At 40.2% G+C, this 18,499-nt stretch overlaps 2 protein-coding genes across 5 annotated transcripts; both read left to right on the top strand.

Annotated features, from left to right (window-relative positions):
- Nucleotides 1-1,867: 1,867 nt before the first annotated feature.
- LOC121709952 (protein shisa-5-like) lies at nucleotides 1,868-7,333 on the top strand. 4 transcript variants are annotated; one of them, XM_042093708.1, is made up of 5 exons: nucleotides 1,868-2,294; nucleotides 2,669-2,832; nucleotides 4,802-4,950; nucleotides 5,199-5,426; nucleotides 5,959-7,333. In XM_042093708.1, the coding sequence occupies exons 1-5, from the start codon at nucleotides 2,292-2,294 to the stop codon at nucleotides 6,009-6,011; spliced, it is 597 nt and encodes a 198-aa protein (XP_041949642.1). In that variant the 5' UTR covers nucleotides 1,868-2,291; the 3' UTR covers nucleotides 6,012-7,333. The 4 variants fall into 4 exon arrangements, with proteins under 4 accessions (XP_041949642.1, XP_041949641.1, XP_041949644.1 ...); XM_042093707.1 differs by having other exon boundaries at nucleotides 1,874-2,294; nucleotides 5,631-7,333; XM_042093710.1 differs by lacking the exon at nucleotides 2,669-2,832 and having other exon boundaries at nucleotides 1,882-2,294; nucleotides 5,631-7,333.
- A 2,346-nt stretch (nucleotides 7,334-9,679) lies between these two features.
- Nucleotides 9,680-18,135, top strand: aldh3a2b (aldehyde dehydrogenase 3 family, member A2b). The gene is made up of 11 exons (XM_042093082.1): nucleotides 9,680-9,853; nucleotides 10,738-10,905; nucleotides 11,346-11,577; nucleotides 12,830-12,915; nucleotides 13,769-13,977; nucleotides 14,353-14,470; nucleotides 15,453-15,594; nucleotides 15,783-15,949; nucleotides 16,243-16,342; nucleotides 16,590-16,828; nucleotides 17,167-18,135. Exons 2-11 carry the CDS (start codon nucleotides 10,744-10,746, stop codon nucleotides 17,179-17,181), a joined length of 1,470 nt encoding a protein of 489 aa, XP_041949016.1. The 5' UTR covers nucleotides 9,680-9,853; nucleotides 10,738-10,743; the 3' UTR covers nucleotides 17,182-18,135.
- The last annotated feature ends 364 nt before the right edge of the window (nucleotides 18,136-18,499 follow it).

Below are 18,499 nucleotides of genomic sequence, written 5' to 3' on the forward strand. Positions count from 1 at the left end.
ATGTTGTCCCATGTTGTCCCATTACTCCCCAATATAGGATTTCAGTTGCTCAACAGTATGTGGGGGTATTCTTAGTCATGTTTTTCATTCCATTATGCACCTAATTTGACAAATCTGGACTGCAGATGAGCCATTTTAGCACCTCTTGGACTCTTCATCTATGGAGAAATACTGTTTAAATATGTGCAGAATTCATTTTGGCATTGTTTTCCTGAAATATTCAAGGTCTTCCCTGGAAAAGACATTGTCTGGATGGCAGTATTTGTTGCCATTTGTATACAAAACCTGTATACATACTTTAGAATGTATTGTGTTTTGCCAAATGTTCAAGATGCCCATGCTGTAGGCACTAATGCTCCTCCACATCGTCATAGATGTTGGGTTTTGAACTGAGCACTAAACCAAGTTGGTTAGGTTGGATACTTGGATAGGCCCTCTCATGTTTAGCCCAGATGAGTCCATGATGTCCACATTTTGATTGGTCTAACCACAGGACCTTTTTCCATGTTACCTCAGTCCATTTTAAACAAGCTCAGGCCCAGATAAGACGGTGGTATTTTCTGTATCATGTCTCAATGCATTTTAAGTAGTCACTGTCCAACAAACTGTAAATAAAACTAAATATAGCCTATTTGGTTTAGAAATTTCATATTTTAACTGTGGATGGCTCTCTTAGAAAGTGTCTGAGTATAAATATCTTAGGCTCTCTTTTAAGTTCCATATTAACTGCCTCGCCTCCAAGCTCTGCCAAAAGTTGGGCTTTCTATACAGAAACAAGTCCAGCTTTCAGTAGGAAGCTTTCAGTAGGAAGAGAGTTGTTGAGGCTGTATTTTTATCAGTTTTAGACTATGGTGATCCACTCCATTCCACTATTAGATTCATCACCGGTGATAGCTATAATACACACCACTGCACTCTGTACAGTGAGGTTGGTTGGCCTTCTCTTTCTTTGAGGCGCAGTTACTGGCACTTGTTTGTGATCCACTCCATTCACAGTTACTGGCACTTCCAGGCGCAGTTACTGGCACTTGTGGTGATCCACTCCATTCCACTATTAGATTCATCACCAGTGATAGCTATAATACACGTCACTGCACTCTCTACAGTGAGGTTGGTTGGCCTTCTCTTTCTTTGAGGAACAGTTACTGGCACTTGTTTGTTTTTAAAGCAATTAGTGGTAAGCTACCGCCTCCCTGTTGCAATGGAATCTTGGTTCTTACCAAACCAGATCCAACAACTGGCTCACTCTTAGGGTCCCTGATGCACACACTGAGCTTGGCAAAGCTGCATTTGTTTTCGATGCCCCTAGTACCTGGAACGCTCTGCAAGAAACACTAAAATTAGAGGTACTCCCCTCTGCAACTGTTTTTAAGCAATTGGTGTCAAATCCCTGCTCATCAAATTGCAACTGTTTTTAGTTATGTGTATATATGTGTGTATGTGTGTGTATATATATACATATATATGAAATTATATTTTTACATTTTAAATGTTTTTATCTGTTCTTTCTATTGTTTTTTAGTCGTTATTGTGAATGAGGGAAAGCTCAATGCCCTATAAATAAAGGTTTGAATGAATGAATGAAATCGTCTCCTTAATGGTCAGTGCAAGTGCTTCATTGGGCGCCAGATGAGATTTCCTGCTGTCAATATGCAGTTATTCATGCATATTTGTCCAATTTATTCCTATTTTTGACATGCTTAACAAAGTAACCACCTGTAGGCTTACGAAAACGCAGTGGATTTGCATCAGAATACCTTTGTGATGGGATGTTTCGCGTGAAGCCTCAGTTACCTGGCTACCTGTGATTTGTAGGCTAAGTGAGAATCCGTATACCGTCAGCATAGTTAAAACCCTGTGGCTAAAAATCGCGCACGCTAGGCTGGATCTACTGCCTAAGGACGTACAAGGTAAATCTATTCGACAAGATATTCGGTACGGTAGCTCTACAGCTGCAACTGGCATAACCAGCCCCTCCTCGCGCTGGTGTCGTGAAGTCACGCCGGTCACGCTGATGCCAATGGGGAAACTGCCTTGCCTACTGCTGGATCGAAGTCGGAGTACCTGAAATTTTCCAGTGCCAACCGTATGCCATCTAGGAATATACAGCCTGGGTAGCCTATGCTTCGTTCAAGACCGACGTTTTGAAGAGTATGTACCAGTCATGGTTTAAAATATGAAGTGCTCTCATAAAATAGCTTTAGTGTAGCCTTTTGAATCGAGGTGTTCGACAATGACGTCGTATCTGTTTGTGCTGGTGTTGTATGGTGGGACACTGTTACAGGTGACAGATGGTAAGTTGATAGGCGCTTTTTGGCTAATTAAGGTTATGTTTTATCTGAAAGCGAAGGTTGTTAAGGGGGACGAAATGGTCCATGCCCCATTTCATCACTGGTGTGTTTTATTTTGGCTGATTTTATAGGTATGTCTGAGATAGTTTAGGGACCACTGTATGGTTCATTGTTCATTGTAAATTTCAAATATCCCCACTCTTCCCCCCACATTTCGAAATGTGCTTAGATTATGACTGTCGACATTTAAATTAGACATTTCATTTTAATGAGCTGAAGAAAATGCTGTTGTAGAAGACAGTGTGGTGTTTCTTATTTAGCTTCTTTGACATTTCATCATGACAAGTATTTAATATCATTCTTTGTTGTTTCTTTAGCTGTCAATTGTAAGAGGCACTATAATGCTTTTGGAAAGATGGAAGGGCCTAATGTATGTGACTTTGGACAGTCCTGCTGTGGCACCTTCCTTTCCTTCCCTGCTCCAGTTGGTGTCCAGTGACATCATTAATTTCAGTGAAGATGTCCAGGACGCCTGTCCCAAGTATGAGCCCAGGTTACACTAATGGGTGGGAATGAGAGGGGACGTGTTAGACTGCACTAGAGTGCCTCTTCATCAGAATACAACACTAAAGGATGATGGTAGGGGAATGCATGGACTAGCCCATATGCAGTATGCACAGATATCGATGCAGTGCCATGTGCTAAGCCTAGGCCTACTGACTGTTGAATAATTGGTTCTTTATATAGATACATATAGCAGTTATAGTTTTAGTTTTATAAATATAGCAGTTATGTTCTTAGCTGTCACAGCTAAGCTGTATAGCTGGGAAAATGTGCTACTGAGCATGAACTCCAGTGCCACGCAGTCTGGCCAGAGGTCTTCAATTTGGTGTTATTAGTGTTTAAGACTAATTAGATAAAAGAACTCTGTATCTGTAGCTGAAATTGCCCTTTTCTCAGAGTATAGTTGCTTGTACACTGGTTATGCCCAATTCAATTCCTCATGATCACCTTAAGAAGTTAAGGAAACCACTGTAATGAAAGAGTGCTGAGAGTCTAAGAGGAAACAAAACTGAGGGCAGAAATGGAATTTCATGCTAGTGTCGACATTAGCATTTTTAGACCAACCTTTTTTCTCAGTCAAGTATTACACAGTTAGCAAAACCTTACACTGAAGGAGTAAAACATCAGCCTAGATCTACAGAACTGTGAGCACATTGTCAGCCGGAAAGTTTTTGCAAAACACTACACCCGGTGATTTTTATTTTTATTTGACATGTCTTCATTGCCATTTCAAGGCACTGCTTTCCAAATTACCACACCCATGGACCAAATGATCAATTGTGTAAAGACAAGTAACTACTTAGCTGTAATGTCAACAATCAATCTTAAGCACTGTAAAAGGCAACAGAGCCCCTGTCTTCAACAGAAATGGAAGGCAATTCCATTGAGAGGAAGAGGAGTGAGAAGGGAAGTCTGTAGAGAGATAGGGACAGGAAGAGATAGAGGTAGACCTGGAGGCGTATTTGAACAAAGATGGAGTTCAAATGCATCAGATGCGATTTGAGCAACATTTGTGGTAAAGAATAGGTTGAGTCATGGGACTAAATTTATACAGTCTATGAAAGGGGGCCTTTTTTCTTTTCTTTCTGTCTTTTACATTTTTTTTGTCTCCACAAATGTTTTCACCACACTTTCACTGCAGTATATTAGAATGTTCTGCTCTGATTCCCTGTGCCACAATGCAGCATTCGTAAATGGATATACTGTATCATGTATTAAGTGATTTCACAATGTGGAGGGAAAACAAAGTCCTCAATTAACAGGTCTGGTCTTGTTTGTTGTCTTTCGTCAAACGCAAGTTTCCATTACATCCTAAGGTAATATGTCAGCAATATTTTGACTGAAGTGTTTCATTTGCAAAAGATCTGAGGTGTTGATGTGGTGTTTTGTTAACTGTGTATAGTGCTTTGACAAAACTGCCCTTTCTTTCAAAATGGTGCTATTGAAGAAAAACTGTAATAGAAAACAACAGCCATTTTTCACCATGCTTTTTTTTTACCTTTAAACCAGCATCATACAGTCTAAGCAGTCTGCTCATTAATAATGTTAGAATAAGCTAGTCTACTCCCACTTGATTGTGTGCACCTCATCTGTAATTTCATTTATTCCTGATATGATTTTTCATATCAACATTATGTTGCCAAAGAAAGCCCAAGGCATATATCAGTAATGCTTCTGGGCTGAAATTCTTTAGAGTCTCTTTGGGAGACCAGAGACACCAGAGATGACATAGAGCTTTTCAATGCCCAGTTGTGCTACTTGTGTTTTAGTTCAAGGCTTACCGTCTTTTCGGGAATCCTAGCAATGAACCATTTGAAACTCAGGGCCTCTTTAAGACCCATTCTTCTCTGGCTTGGTGTCTGTTCACTCGTGTGTGTTTAAGAGAGGAATGTCTATTGCCGAACCTAATATCAGGTTTTAACATGAAACATTTTTCTTTCCCCAAGTAATTATTCAGTTATGTGGGCTCCTGAGGTCATCCCGATGTTCCTGATTGTTACTGTCGTTGTCGTCGGCGTCATTTTCATCGGTCTCATTGTCTTCTGCTGTGTGTGCCCCTGCTGCTGCCTCTATCAGATGTGCCGGAAGCCCCGCCGTAAGTCCCACCTGGCTGGCACACAGACTACTTTACTAATACCTAAGGGCAAATTACAGTAACAACAGTTGCCTCACAGAAATCACACAAAAAAAAATGTGTGCCCTTGATTCAGTGCAGCATTTATATTCAACCCTGACTTTTTAGAAAGACTTTTTAGTTATTCACACACAATGGTTAACCAAAACACCATGGTTAAACCATAAAAAAAACAGCATCGCATTGACTAACTATCTCTTTTTGTACAGCGGTGGTGACTTCTAATACTCATACAACGGTGGTGGTCAACAACCCAGTCCCGCCCCAGGCACAGCGCCCTGCCCCTGTCCCTGCCCAGCAGTATCCAGGGTACCAACCCGTGCCTATGCAGCCCTGGTCTGGAGCTCCTGCTGGGTACGGGGGGCACCCTGTGCCATCTGCACCCATGCTGGAGCACCCCTACGGGCCTGGACCCCCACCCCCCTACCAGGAGAGTGGTAAGTGGAGACATAAGATCTGTTGAACAGGGGTAGCAATTATGCTGCTTAAATGGTTTGTGCTGTTGTTGTTATTGCTGTTGTATAAGTATAAGTTTAAGTATGTATATATACTCTTTTAATACCATGTAGGGAAATGTAAAATTTTGTTAGTCAGTAAGTTCCACTGTGCTGGTTGTCAGAGAGTTATGTCTGTCCCAACAGCTGTCACAGGAGGTCCTGTAAACCACAACCAGAAAGCTTTCACACCAGGTCAACCATCTTACTGCTAAATGCTCACCTTTCTGTCAAGACACTGACAGAAACTATTCATCAATACCTAGGGCTCTTATTACAAAAAAGTTCCAAGATGGTTACTCAGTTTTCAGTTACAGAAAGTACTTCAGTTACGGAATGGAGTGTATTTTCAAAGATAATGGTCATATTGGTCATATTGTTCAGAATCACTTCATGATTCAGTAATGGCTGTATGGAATTACAGATAAACTGGACACTGTTTGAAGCAATTATGTAATGTTTTGCTATACTTTAGCATTTAACAACCAGCAACGAGGAGGGAAGAGGAACACTTATGATGAGCACTAATTTTATTAATGTGAAAATGATTGTGGGTTTGGCTAATGTATCTAGCTCTCTCCTGAAATAATTTTAAAAAATTTCATGTGGAATGTAATTTCTCAGTAATGTGTTCAAAAATGTGTGGGTTGATCTGTGAAAAATGTGTATGTTTTTTAATCGTTGTATTGCTTTATGGTGTTCTGGGCTGTGAAGATTGTTGCTTATTATATTATTTGTTTGAATACCCTTTATATTCTGTGACTCTTTATCCTGTGTTGAAGAATTTGGTTCCAAAGCAGTATATCCTCCATTTTAATGAATTTTCAAAAATCCTTGTTTTTATTATTATTGTTTTTTGTTTTCCAGGTAATATATGTGGAACTATTGAGTTGTTTTTACTCAATCAAAATAACACAACAGCAATTTTATTGATTGATTACCTGAAATAAACAATTAAATAACATGACCTATATTAATATTCCTAAAAATGGAGATGTTGCATTTGGAACCAAACTCTTAATTTAATCACCCTTTAATTCTATGCATCTTTAAGTGCCAAAAGGAATGTGCTTTTGAACCCAGACTCTTGCAGGGATGTGGGTTACATGACGTTTGTGACGTTTGCTGTGAGCACCCTGAGGAATAAAAATATGTGTATCCAGGTCTCTCTCGCTGTTGCCAATAAAATCTGTGAAGAAAAATAGGCAGTCTTGTAGTTTTAATTGTCGTGTGAACCCATATTATTTGACCGTTTTGATTGTGTTTAAATGTATAGTTTGTATGTGAAATCTGGTAACTACACACCCATCGGCCACATATGTTTTGTTAAATAGAGCATTGAATCTTATTTCCATGTTACTTCTTTTACAATCATTAACATCTTTTTGTACAATCTATAGTCACATTTTCAAAATATATAAACAGTAAGAACAACATTCATCTGGCGTTGCTTAAATTTTCTTCACAAAGATTAACCAATACCCAAAAGATTGTGGGTCTTTATTGTCATATACAGAAACGAAATCCTAGTTTGAAATCTTATATATAAATATAAAGCCCCTACTTCTGCAACAACAGCAGTTCAAAAGCTATGATAGACCTTTTAAGCACAGCTGAATGAGCTGATCATTGAAACATTGATAGGCCTATAGCTATACTCTAAGTTGTGTAAAATTGGTAGACCAAGCACAACCCTTGACCAGCCACAACGTATTCATATTTCAATTCTATACACAGTAAAAAAGAGGGTCTGTTTACTGCATTTGTATTTTGTTTACACATAAGCCATATATGTTTGAAATTGTGTTGACCAGCATTTCATGTTGCCAATAAAGCTTTTGTTGCAGCAATTCTGTCACTCTGTTCTGCTGTACATTCTATGAAGCAAGACTCTGTCACTCTTTTATAGAATGTTATCAAAAAGGCATATTCAACCCTCAATCAAAAACTGTTGAGTTATAACTGTAAAAGGAAAAATTGTATTGTGGACAATTTACAGGTGCTTGTAAAACTGAAATGTGGAAAGCAGTGCAGATTTGTAATCCCCTCGATTGTTACTACTTTGAACGTTGTTGTGCTGTGTGTTCTAGAAAACATGCAAGTACTTTTTTTTTTTTTTTTTTTTTAAATGTTTGATGTTGAGGCAGACATTTAGACCTACAGGTCATCTCTTGGCTGAAAAGCTGAAAAGGATTCTCAATCCACCAGGGGGCAGCACATGTATTGAAACCATCGGAACCCTCACCCTATGAGTAATCTGCAGTCAGTGAGTCACCACCAGTACAAGGCCAAGTGTCAATGTTACCTTCACATTTCTGTTTTCATTCTATTTGGGACATTTTTCTGTTGTTCTTAGTTTGAGATAAATGTTGCTGGAAGCCAGCCAGACTTCACAGTTCCACCTCTTTTGGAGGAGACAAATGTGTTATGTCCACTTAGTCATCATAACTTTGCCTGCATAACATGAGGTTAGGTGCCTATGGCAGATTTCCAGGTCACCACACTTTTCAGCAAGGCTGTAATTATAATATATATAATTACATATTCAAAATAATATAACTGTAAATTATATGTTAAATGGTTAAATAACTGATGGACAAAGAGTAACCTGACTTGAGAGAATTGCCAGGAAAACATTGATTTGCCTTGCACAAAGATCCTCTCTTCAGCCATCATTTACTGTATGTGAAAGTTGTAGAATACCATGAAATTATGAAGTACCAATTGATAAAAAGCAGATGCCTTCTCTCTCCACCCAGGTGCCCTTCGACTCCTCATAGATATTAAAAAAAGACTTCCCCACGAATATTAGAGGTTGTTTAGTTGCCCAATCACTAATTATGAAGTGTTTTTGCTAAAAAGGTTTTAAAAATTGTGCAGAACTATTTACAGCAGTGTTCTGAAAAGTGCTGCTAACCTGAATGGTGTGTGTGTGTGTGTGTGTGTGTGTGTGTGTGTGTGTGTGTGTGTGTGTGTGTGTGTGTGCGTGTGTGTGTGTGTGTGTGCATGGTAAAACATAATGGCTTTCCTTACCTAAAATGTTTAGTAAATAGAAATCTGTTTAGTAAATCCGTTTTTTTCTTTTGTTTACATACTTGCCTAAAATGTTACTTAATTTTGATGTGGAAAAGTAAACAATCAAGTAAACTATACTTGTCGTGTTTATTAAACACACAGTCTTCTTTCCTTGTAATGACCTAGTTAGGTGAAATAGGAATTCTAGAGAGTAAGCATTTGTGGTACAATTTGCAATTAGGCTATACTATTCCAGATTTGTTTGTAATTTCAAGACAATCGGTTTGCATGCTTTTTAAAAATAAGATTAACTAACAGGTTAGGTTAACTTACTGCACAGTGTTTGTTAAATGTTTCATGTATACTTCAAAAGACAAAATCAACAAAAGACAAAAACTGAGTTAATACTAACTAACCATTTTAAGTAAGGATAGCTGGTTTTACAGTGTGTGTGTGTGTGTGTGTGTGTGTGTGTGTGTGTGTGAGTGCTTGTGTAGTCTGTGAATGGGAGACCTATCGCCAAAGGACTCATCCCCTTTCTAACTTCGGAGGGATCAACACCCAGGTGCTAATGACGTGTCATCACTGCTGCTCTCACCCCTGCCCCTCAGTAAGCAAACACCCCCAAGCCTGTGGCTCATCTGAGACGAGAGACCATTCCATTTCCTGTCAGTTGAGCAGATTCGTTTTATTGCAGCCAACTCGAGCTGAGCACCCTCCTCTGTTCTCAGAGTTCAGAGAGGGACATGCATGCCAACAAGAAAGGGGCCAAAGTTGTCTCAGCTCAGATAAAGGTTTCCATCTTGTGAAATATATTACCTAAATAGTACAAGAAATGTAATCTGGGCCTATAGGTCTACTTTTTCCCATTATCCATAAGGGCTATTGAGTACTGATAGCCTACTAAACATATTAATGAACAACATAGGCCTTCTGAGTTTATTGATGTAGAAACCTCATTCACATAAATCAGTAAATAGCAAATAGCCTAAGTTATAGTCTACATCAAATCACAAATGAAACATTTCTTAACACACACAAATGCAGGTTTAATAGCCTAGGGAGTTACGAATCAATAAAAGATTAGAACGTGTTTGAAGCCTTTTACAATCGCAGATGCTTTTTTGACTGACGTGTACATTGACCAATTAAAAGGCGCCTCTCGAACAAACATGGCTGATCTGTTGAGTGAGTGGACAACGATACGAGCCCTGCCTTGTCTTGTTCTCTGACTTCACTGCGTAACGGAACTTCAAGGTTCCGTCTTGTTTTGCTGCTTACAGCAACAGCCTTAGCTCAAGCTTTTGGGCTCACGGGGCTTGTCTCGGGAAATCTGCTGTTTATAATATTATACGGTAAGCACAAATTGCATGGCTTATTCTTCATAGAACAGAAGCATATTTCAATGGTGAGCGTAACACTAATCTTCCATCAGTCAGTTGGAGGCTAAAAGCCTTTTGTTGGTTATTAAGCGAAAGGTCGTAGCCTACTTGTCCATAAAGTTACCGCTTAATATTTGTAATGTAGCCTAATGGTAGCCTAATGGTTTAGGCTACTGTAACTGTCGCGATTCGACGTTACGGCGGTCACATTGTCAACTTCTACATTCCACTTTAAAGTGAACAGGTTGTCAAATGTTTCAAACGCACTGGTCATAGAAACCCATTGTTTACTTTGAAAATGAATAAGGTTAATTAGATTACCTACACGACATGTTGGCATAGCAAGCAGCTTTTCTGCTGGACCTAGGCCTACTTATTTGCACCATCACCATGACACTCACTCTCATAGAGCACCATGCATACAGAATCACAGGCTCAGTCCCTGCTCTGTCACTGCAAGCGCCTCATGCTTAATCCTTAACCACACTATGTGGATGTTTGATTTAGTTTTACTCTACTCTACTGAGACCTTGAATTTCCCCTTGGGGATCAATAAAGTATCTATCTATCTTTTGTTCCATTCTGCAGTTGTGGAGAGGCGTTTTAAAAACCTACCCCATGCCTAAATTAAAACTCCAAAGCCAGTGCTCTAACAACCACGTGAATAGTTTGTTTCAGTATTGCCTCAATGAAGGATGACAAAACCACTTAGTTCCGTAAAATCTTCCTCTTTTGTTTTAAGCTGTGGATAGCCTGGATTAAAGAGCAATGCATGCTCATTCAGTGGAATGCATGAGACAGTGAACATAACATGGTCTTGTTGTTGAATGGCTTATTTTATTCCATGATTGCTATAGACCAGAATGTCCAAACAACAGCTGGCAGTGGAGCGAGCCAGGAAGGCCTTCCGCACTGGCAGGTCAAAACCTCTGGAGTACCGCATTATGCAGCTAAAAAACCTCGCGAGGTTGTTTGAGGAGAGAAAGAAGGACATTGCTGAAGCTCTCAAGAAAGATCTCAAAAAGGTTATATGGCATTTTGGATTAAGTCAATATTGGGAGTATACACACACTCTCTCTCTCACACTCTCTCTCTCTCACACACACACACACACACACACGCGCGCACACTCACACTCATATTGGGAGTATACACACACTCTCTCTCTCTCACTCTCTATCACACACACACGCGCGCACACTCACACTCATATTGGGAGTATACACACACTCTCTCTCTCTCACTCTATCACACACACACACACACACACACACACACACACTCATATTTGGAGTATACGCACACTCTCTCTCTCTCTCACACACACACACACACACTCACTCATTCACACAGTCTATTTCAGAAAAAGACTTCAAGATAGAAAAGAGAATGAAATGGGTGAAGAAAGAAACACTACTTAATAGTCTTAATTCTCATACGAGACTGTTGCTTGTCGCCCTGGCAGAGTGAACATGGCATCCCGCTGTACGAAACCCTGGGTCTGGAGGGGGAGATCAATTTGGCAGTCAAGAAACTGAAGGAATGGGCAGCCCCGCGTCCCGTCAACAAGAACCTGCTCACAATTTCGGATGAGGTGTATATCCATCCCGAGCCCCTGGGGGTCGTACTCATCATTGGGGCATGGAACTATCCGTGGGCAGTCACCATACAGCCTCTTATAGGAGCCATCGCAGCAGGTACACACATACACACGCGCACGCACGCACACACACACACACACACACACACACACACACACACACACACACACACACACACTGTGCAACCACACAAACACACTCTGACAAGAAAATCCGCGTGAATATCTTTGTCTCCTCCTTGATATAACATGTTAATACACATTTACTATACTGTAACACCAGGATGATGATAGTGGCATTACAGGAAAATGACATTTGCTTACAATTTGCTTGTCAATTTACAAAGCAGATTGCGGTTCACAGTGCACAGTGAGCATTTCACAGTGATCAGATACATCCATTATCAAGGAGTGAATTGGCTGGTTTGACATGAAGATTAATGCTAGATTCCAAGGTCCTGCCAGTCCATTCTACTCTTCTGTCCTTTATCAGCAAAGTTTACGTAATATCCCTCTGTGTTCTATATGAGGTGAAAGTTCACTCCACCTCTTCGGTGCTATGTAGTGCCACCCTTTTGATTCAACACAGCAGTGCACTTCAGTCACCATCGGTCACACACCATGTGTGTAACGCTTCTTAACAAATAGGCCAAAGAGCAAGCCTTAACCTGTGTACAGACTTAGTAGATTGGGCTTTTGAGCAACAGTGTATTCAGGGTTAAAGAATCAGCAATGCAGATATACTGTCCTGCTGTGGTACCCCGCATAATGACCATCAAAAAGCTGTCTTTGAATTACTTAACCCTGTGAGAAAGCCCCTCTAAACTCCCATGTCTTCAGGGAGTAGTTAGCTCTGATGTTAGCATTTCTAAAAGCAGAACAAGAGGCTTACACTCTTCATTGTTTACTGAGTGAAAGCAGTGAGTCAGACTGCATTCAGGCAGCAGATAGCAAACTGAATTAGGCTGCTATGTTGTAGCCTCTAGTTGTTGAAGAGTTTAAACAATGTGTGCTAGAGCTCTCACTATTAACTGTGCTTGTCAAACATTTAAGTACTAGAGTATGGAGATGTTTCAACAATCAGCATAGCTGTTAGCATTTATCCAACCCTTTGGAAAGCACTGGATATATTTAAAAAGCTATAGTTAGATCTTTGAGTAATATGTTAATTACCGGTATTGTTGCCTAGCAGCCATCTAAAACATATTAAATGCTGTGGGGAGCTACCACTTACCTCATGTTTAGGCTACTTAGACCAACTGCCTTTTGTATACACTAAACATCGCAGCCTGCTATTTGATAGATGCTGAATCATCATGAAGTACTTGGTTTTTTGTTGTGCTTTTCAGGTAATGCTGCTGTGATAAAGCCCTCAGAAGTCAGTGCCCACACGGCTAAACTCATGGAAGATCTATTACCCGTTTATATAGATAAGGTAATACACATACGTACACATACATTCATCAATACTGTATGTAAACCAACCTGGTCTCATTCGCTGACCTAGCCAGGAGCAAACTGGTCAGCGGGGTGCTAAAGAGAGACGTTTAGACATTGTGTACCACAGTTAGGTCTGGTCAAACTAGATCATAACCTACATTCGCTAATGAAACCAGGTTGATGTAAACATATGTTACCATAAATCTTACAAGCATAGTTTTAGCTATTCCCATGGTCATGGAATTTATGGAATATCATGGAATTTTGTTGTAGCAGTTTACAAGTAAATTTTAAATGTACCTGGAAAAATATAGTAACACAAATATATTTCCACACAAATTGTGTATATCTAGCTATAAGTATATATATTTAGTATATATAGTATATATACTCTTTTGATCCCGTAAGGGCAATTTGGTCTCTGCATTTATCCCAATCCGTGAATTAGTGAAACACGCACAGCACACAGTGTACACACATTGAGGTGAAGCACACACTAATCCCGGCGCAGTGAGCTGCCTGCATCAACAGCGGCACTCGGGGAGCAGTGAGGGGTTAGGTGCCTTGCTCAAGGGCACTTCAGCCGTGCCTACTGGTCGGGGTTCGAACCGGCAACCCTCCGGTTACAGGTCCGAAGTGCTAACCAGTAGGCCACGGCTGTTAGCTATTAGCTTTACTCCTTGCTTGAGTAGCTCAACTTTGTTTATTCAATGCCCATTTATTCATCTCCCGCTCTAAAAAATTCTGGACATTCTGGACTCTACTCTGCGTTGAGTGGAAGATGACAATGCTAGACTGGATCTGGTCCGTTTATCCTCATCGTTGTCATCTATGTGGTTGTTTTGCAGGAGCTGTATCCCGTGGTGACCGGAGGTGTCCCAGAGACTCAGGAGCTGCTGAAGCAGCGCTTTGACCACGTCTTCTACACCGGCAACTGCGCTGTGGGGAAGATTGTGATGGAGGCCGCCTCTAAGCACCTCACCCCCGTCACCCTCGAGCTCGGCGGGAAGAGCCCCTGCTACATCGACAAAAACTGCGACCTTACCATCGCCTGCCGGTGAGAGAGAGAGAGAGAGAGAGAGAGAGTGAGCTATAAATGCTGCCTGAAGGGGCCAAATTGACTTAGTGGGGGCACTAATTCTGCTGTTTGATCTGCTGTATTTCTCTTCCTCCTCTACTGGGTAGTCTATTTTTTTGTGCAATAATAGTGAAACGAGTTATATTTAATAACTTATTATTATTATTATTAGTAGTAGTAGTAGTAGAAGTAGAAGTAGTAGTATTGTTGTTGATGTTATTGTTGTTATTATTATGTTGTTATTACTGTGTTATCTGTAGGGACAGCTGTACCTGTAGTGTAGTAGTGGAAATATTTTAGGAAAGGGCAGTATTAGCTACCGTATGTCTGAACTGCATTATCTTTGTGATGTAGCCGTATTGCGTGGGGAAAGTACACCAACTGTGGGCAGACGTGCATCGCTCCCGACTATGTCCTGTGTGACCCCAGCATCCAGGACAAGGTCATAGAGGAGATCAAGAAGAGTGTGAAGGTAAGGTCTGTCACTTAGCAACCAGGCTACACGAGTCCGCTATCCAAGGGCTAGTTCGATAATTCAACTAGTAAAAATAGTTTTAGAAGACTGGTCTAATTAAGGCACAGCTATCACGTCTGGTGTAGCCAGTGCCACTGATTATAGTGGAAGTTAATCGTTGCAGCAGATTCTCCGCAAATGCTTACTTGGCAGGGGTTGCCTGCCTGTAAGTTATGAGATGTGTTTATAGGGATCTCATTTAGAAGCTTTTGATATTTATCAGCCATGCCACGGACAGTCTTGCCCTGTTGACAGTCTGCATGACAGTTGACAATCACCCCTTGGATTCAATGCATGTTGTGTGTGTGCGTTGCGTTACCTGTTGATTTTCATTTCAGTGCCCATTTTAAGTACAGCTCACACATTTTTTTTGGGAAATCACTGAAAGTCAGGATATTCCGCACATGCAACGCAAGCAGTATGTCCCAGGGTTTACTACTACATATTTAAAGCAACACCAAAGAACTTTCCCTCTGTCGCACGCACGCTATTTGTTTATCCAGCACCGGCTTTGCAAATAACGATGTTCACAGAGAAGGTAGAATATTTTGCATGATTTATAAAGTACGATGTATTGCGACATCAGATGCAAGTCAAATTTGTAGTTTCTTATGTCTCATTCCATCGAACTACAGATCCACTACCCGATATGGCAAACTTACATAGTGCGGTTATAGCCGATAGAGGGCCGCGAAGCGAATGCAGAAGTGCCGTTCACCCTGTTACGAGTTGATGAACCACTGAAACGATTTTGGAAACAATATTTTAAGGTACAAAAAACTCTTTGGTGTTGCTTTAAGATTGTTTAATGAGACATACATTGTTATGAGTTTCATTCTCATGTCTGTGTGTGCGTGATGCATGTGTGTGGTTGTGTTTTGGGGCTGGGATTTTTATGTGCAGGTCAGATTCAACAGCATCAACCTTTTTCCCTTTTCAGGAGTTCTATACAGAAAACCCCAAGACTTGTCCAGACTATGGCCGCATCATCAACCAGCGGCATTTCAAGCGAGTGCTGGCGATGACAGAGGACAGCACAGTAGCTCTGGGAGGAGACAATGATGAGTCTGAATGCTACATAGGTCTGCTTTAAGATAAATACACTTTAAATTACACTGCATTTCGTTGTCTTTGTACTTGTACTTTGCACAAAAAAACATTGAACAGTGATAAATAAAAGTTAATACCTGCACTTTGAGTTGCAACAAATGAAAATGTCTAAATGACTTAAAGACAGACTGTTTCATGCTCTTCACTTGCTGTCTTTCAGCCCCCACCGTTCTGAGGGACGTGAAGCCAGAAGCCAAGGTCATGCAGGAGGAGATCTTTGGACCCTTGCTGCCCATCCTGACAGTGGGAAGTGTGGACGAGGCCATCGACTTCATCAATGACCGGGAGAAGCCCCTTGCTCTCTATGTGTTCACCCAGGACAAGAAGGTGTGTGGCCTTAATGACCGCAGAAGCAATGCATGTTCCTATATATCTGTGATGAGTTTGTGTGTGTGTGTGTGTGTGTGTTGTATGTGCATGTTTTCTTGTAGGTTTTTTAGATCTGTGTGGTTTTGTCTTTGTCTTTAACTGAATGTTTTAAATTTAAGACATTTCTTGTTTCTGAATAATTTATTGTACACCAAGGTTGACGTGTATTTACATGACAATATTTAGAATGATTAGAAGTTAGAGTGATTGTGTGATTATAAAATAAGTAAATGTATTTTCTTTTTCCCTAGCTGATCAAACGCATGGTAGACGAGACCTCCAGTGGTGGTTTCCTTGCCAATGACTGTCTCGTTCACTTCTCTGTCAATGATTTGCCATTTGGTGGTGTGGGTGAGTCTCATATTCACTTGATATGGTGTTAACTTAATAGATTAATTGTGTTTACCGTCAGAATTAGTAACAGTTACAGTATATTCAGTAGCCTTTCGAGGCAAACATACACGGAAAAATTGGAAAACAGTTGTGGAATATCAACTGTTATAATGTGAGATCTTGTGTAAACAGAAAAAAACAGGAAGCACGTCTGAACCTTTGAGCCGGATTCTGTAAGAAAGGTGTGCTATGTCGCCCCCTGCAGGTAACAGTGGGATCGGCGCCTACCATGGCAAGCACAGCTTTGACCAGCTGAGTCACTTGAGGGGTTGTCTCATCAAGCAGCTGAAAATGGAGGGGATGAACAACATGCGCTACCCACCCCACACACAAGACAAGCTGGGCTGGGCACGCTTCTTCATCCTCAGGCACGAAGCCGTGGTCAAGACCTTTAAGTTTGCCGCGCTGGCTGTGCTGGTGGTCGTCGCTGCCTTCGTGATCCAGGTAAGGACTGAAAAACAGGAGAATAGGACAATTTTTTATAGGGAATTAAACATACTTCTACAAGTATTTTTACATTTTTCAACCCTAAAGAGGATAACATGACATTTTTCCTAACTTTTTTCCAACTAGCATTGTTTAAGCATGTACTCTGCAGTATGTGCTAAGACTAAATTTTGATACTCCCTATGGTTAATGCCTGGTATCATTCTGTAAGATTGATTGATTGACATTCTGAAAAGAAATTGTAGATTTAAAATATACCTATACATTCACCATGTATTGATAGGTGAACTGGTGCATGGCCAATTTTTGTTCTGACCAGCATTTTGTATTTACAGAGATTCTTAGACTGATTCAGCAACCAAGAACACGATCAAGAGTGACTGATATCTTCTTCATCTACCAAGTAAACACTGCTTCTAGTGGCCATCCATCATACTAAACTATGATAATTGCACTGGCCTTAATCTTTGAAGTGACTGAAAGAGGTGGTCATATTAACCATATATGCAAAGCTGCTTGTAGAGTATTACTTTGTAATGATTACACATTAATCATTACAGTTATATAATTGATTTTATATGATTTTAAATTGGATTCAAAGCACTTTAATTTGTGTTATTTTAAGTCAGCAAGTCATTCAGCCTTTTAAAAATGCCTTTGTGTTCTGTTAGAGTAGACTTCTCTAAATGAAGGAAACTTAAATGTTGCAATATTGTCACTGATGTACCATCTTTCTTTATTTTAATATCGCCTCCACTCAATACTTGGCCTTATGTTTGGTCTGTTGCATTCCTAATAATGGGTTACAATGAATCCCATTAAACCTAAATATGGGCAGACAGTATGCTAAAGCAGCTATTCAGTGCATTGAAGTACCTCATAAGGGATTTAAGAAGGTTTTTGCTCAGATCTGTTCACACAGAGGAAGTATTTTAAACAGTAATTGGCGAAGTAGTGTCCAAGGAAGACAGATGGTAGAATGTGAAGGATTAGAGATGAGTGCTGAAGTTATAGTTCTGTTTTTGTATTTACTATGGTCCAATATTGCACCTGCGTTTAGCCATTATACATGACCAATTCATATTCACATTGAAGTAAATGTGAGTATGTAGGTAATGTACTTTTCTATTCAATGTTTCTACTTTTTGGCATTTTTTATGAGAATATTGTGAAATATTAATTAAGCCTTTACATATCAACTCTCAGTGTAAACAGATCTACACATGGAAATGTCATGATGAGATTGTATCTATTACAAAATATTTGTTTGTTTATTTGCAAATGAATAAATAATATTTGCGAGAGGTAACTTTTCTGTCTTTTTTTTTCTGGCACTAAAAAGTTAACTAAAGCTAAAAACTAAATGTTAACAGGTAATTTATTCCTACATGTTCATGCTGTAGCATTTGGTTTGCTCACTGACTCCAAACCCCCCACCTCCCCTCACGCCACCCATCTTCTTAGGGGGTGTACGCAAGGATCCTGTTTGACTGCTGCCTGTGCAGTAGATTCCTGCACAATCCCTGCAAAGCACTCTATGACCCTGGCGAGAGATCTCGACAAACACACTTTTCACTTGCTTCTCTTTATTAAGCACATTTGGAACATGAACTTGTGAATTAAGTGTTTTCAGTAGACTGTTTGGCTAATAGTTGCACTAAAATACCA

This window comes from Alosa sapidissima, chromosome 5, assembly GCF_018492685.1.
Source record: "Alosa sapidissima isolate fAloSap1 chromosome 5, fAloSap1.pri, whole genome shotgun sequence".
Lineage (NCBI taxonomy): Eukaryota > Metazoa > Chordata > Actinopteri > Clupeiformes > Clupeidae > Alosa > Alosa sapidissima.

Bases quoted from the DNA above. Each gene is read 5' to 3' on its own strand.
- LOC121709952 (XM_042093707.1), top strand. The intron at 2,833-4,801 runs GTATGAGCCCAG...TCTTTCCCCAAG, and splicing joins GTCCAGGACGCCTGTCCCAA to TAATTATTCAGTTATGTGGG. The intron at 5,427-5,630 runs GTAAGTGGAGAC...CTGTCCCAACAG, and splicing joins ACCCCCCTACCAGGAGAGTG to CTGTCACAGGAGGTCCTGTA.
- aldh3a2b (XM_042093082.1), top strand. From the start codon at position 10,744: ATGTCCAAACAACAGCTGGCAGTGGAGCGAGCCAGGAAGGCCTTCCGC. The intron at 13,978-14,352 runs GTGAGAGAGAGA...TTTGTGATGTAG, and splicing joins GACCTTACCATCGCCTGCCG to CCGTATTGCGTGGGGAAAGT. The intron at 16,343-16,589 runs GTGAGTCTCATA...CGCCCCCTGCAG, and splicing joins TTTGCCATTTGGTGGTGTGG to GTAACAGTGGGATCGGCGCC.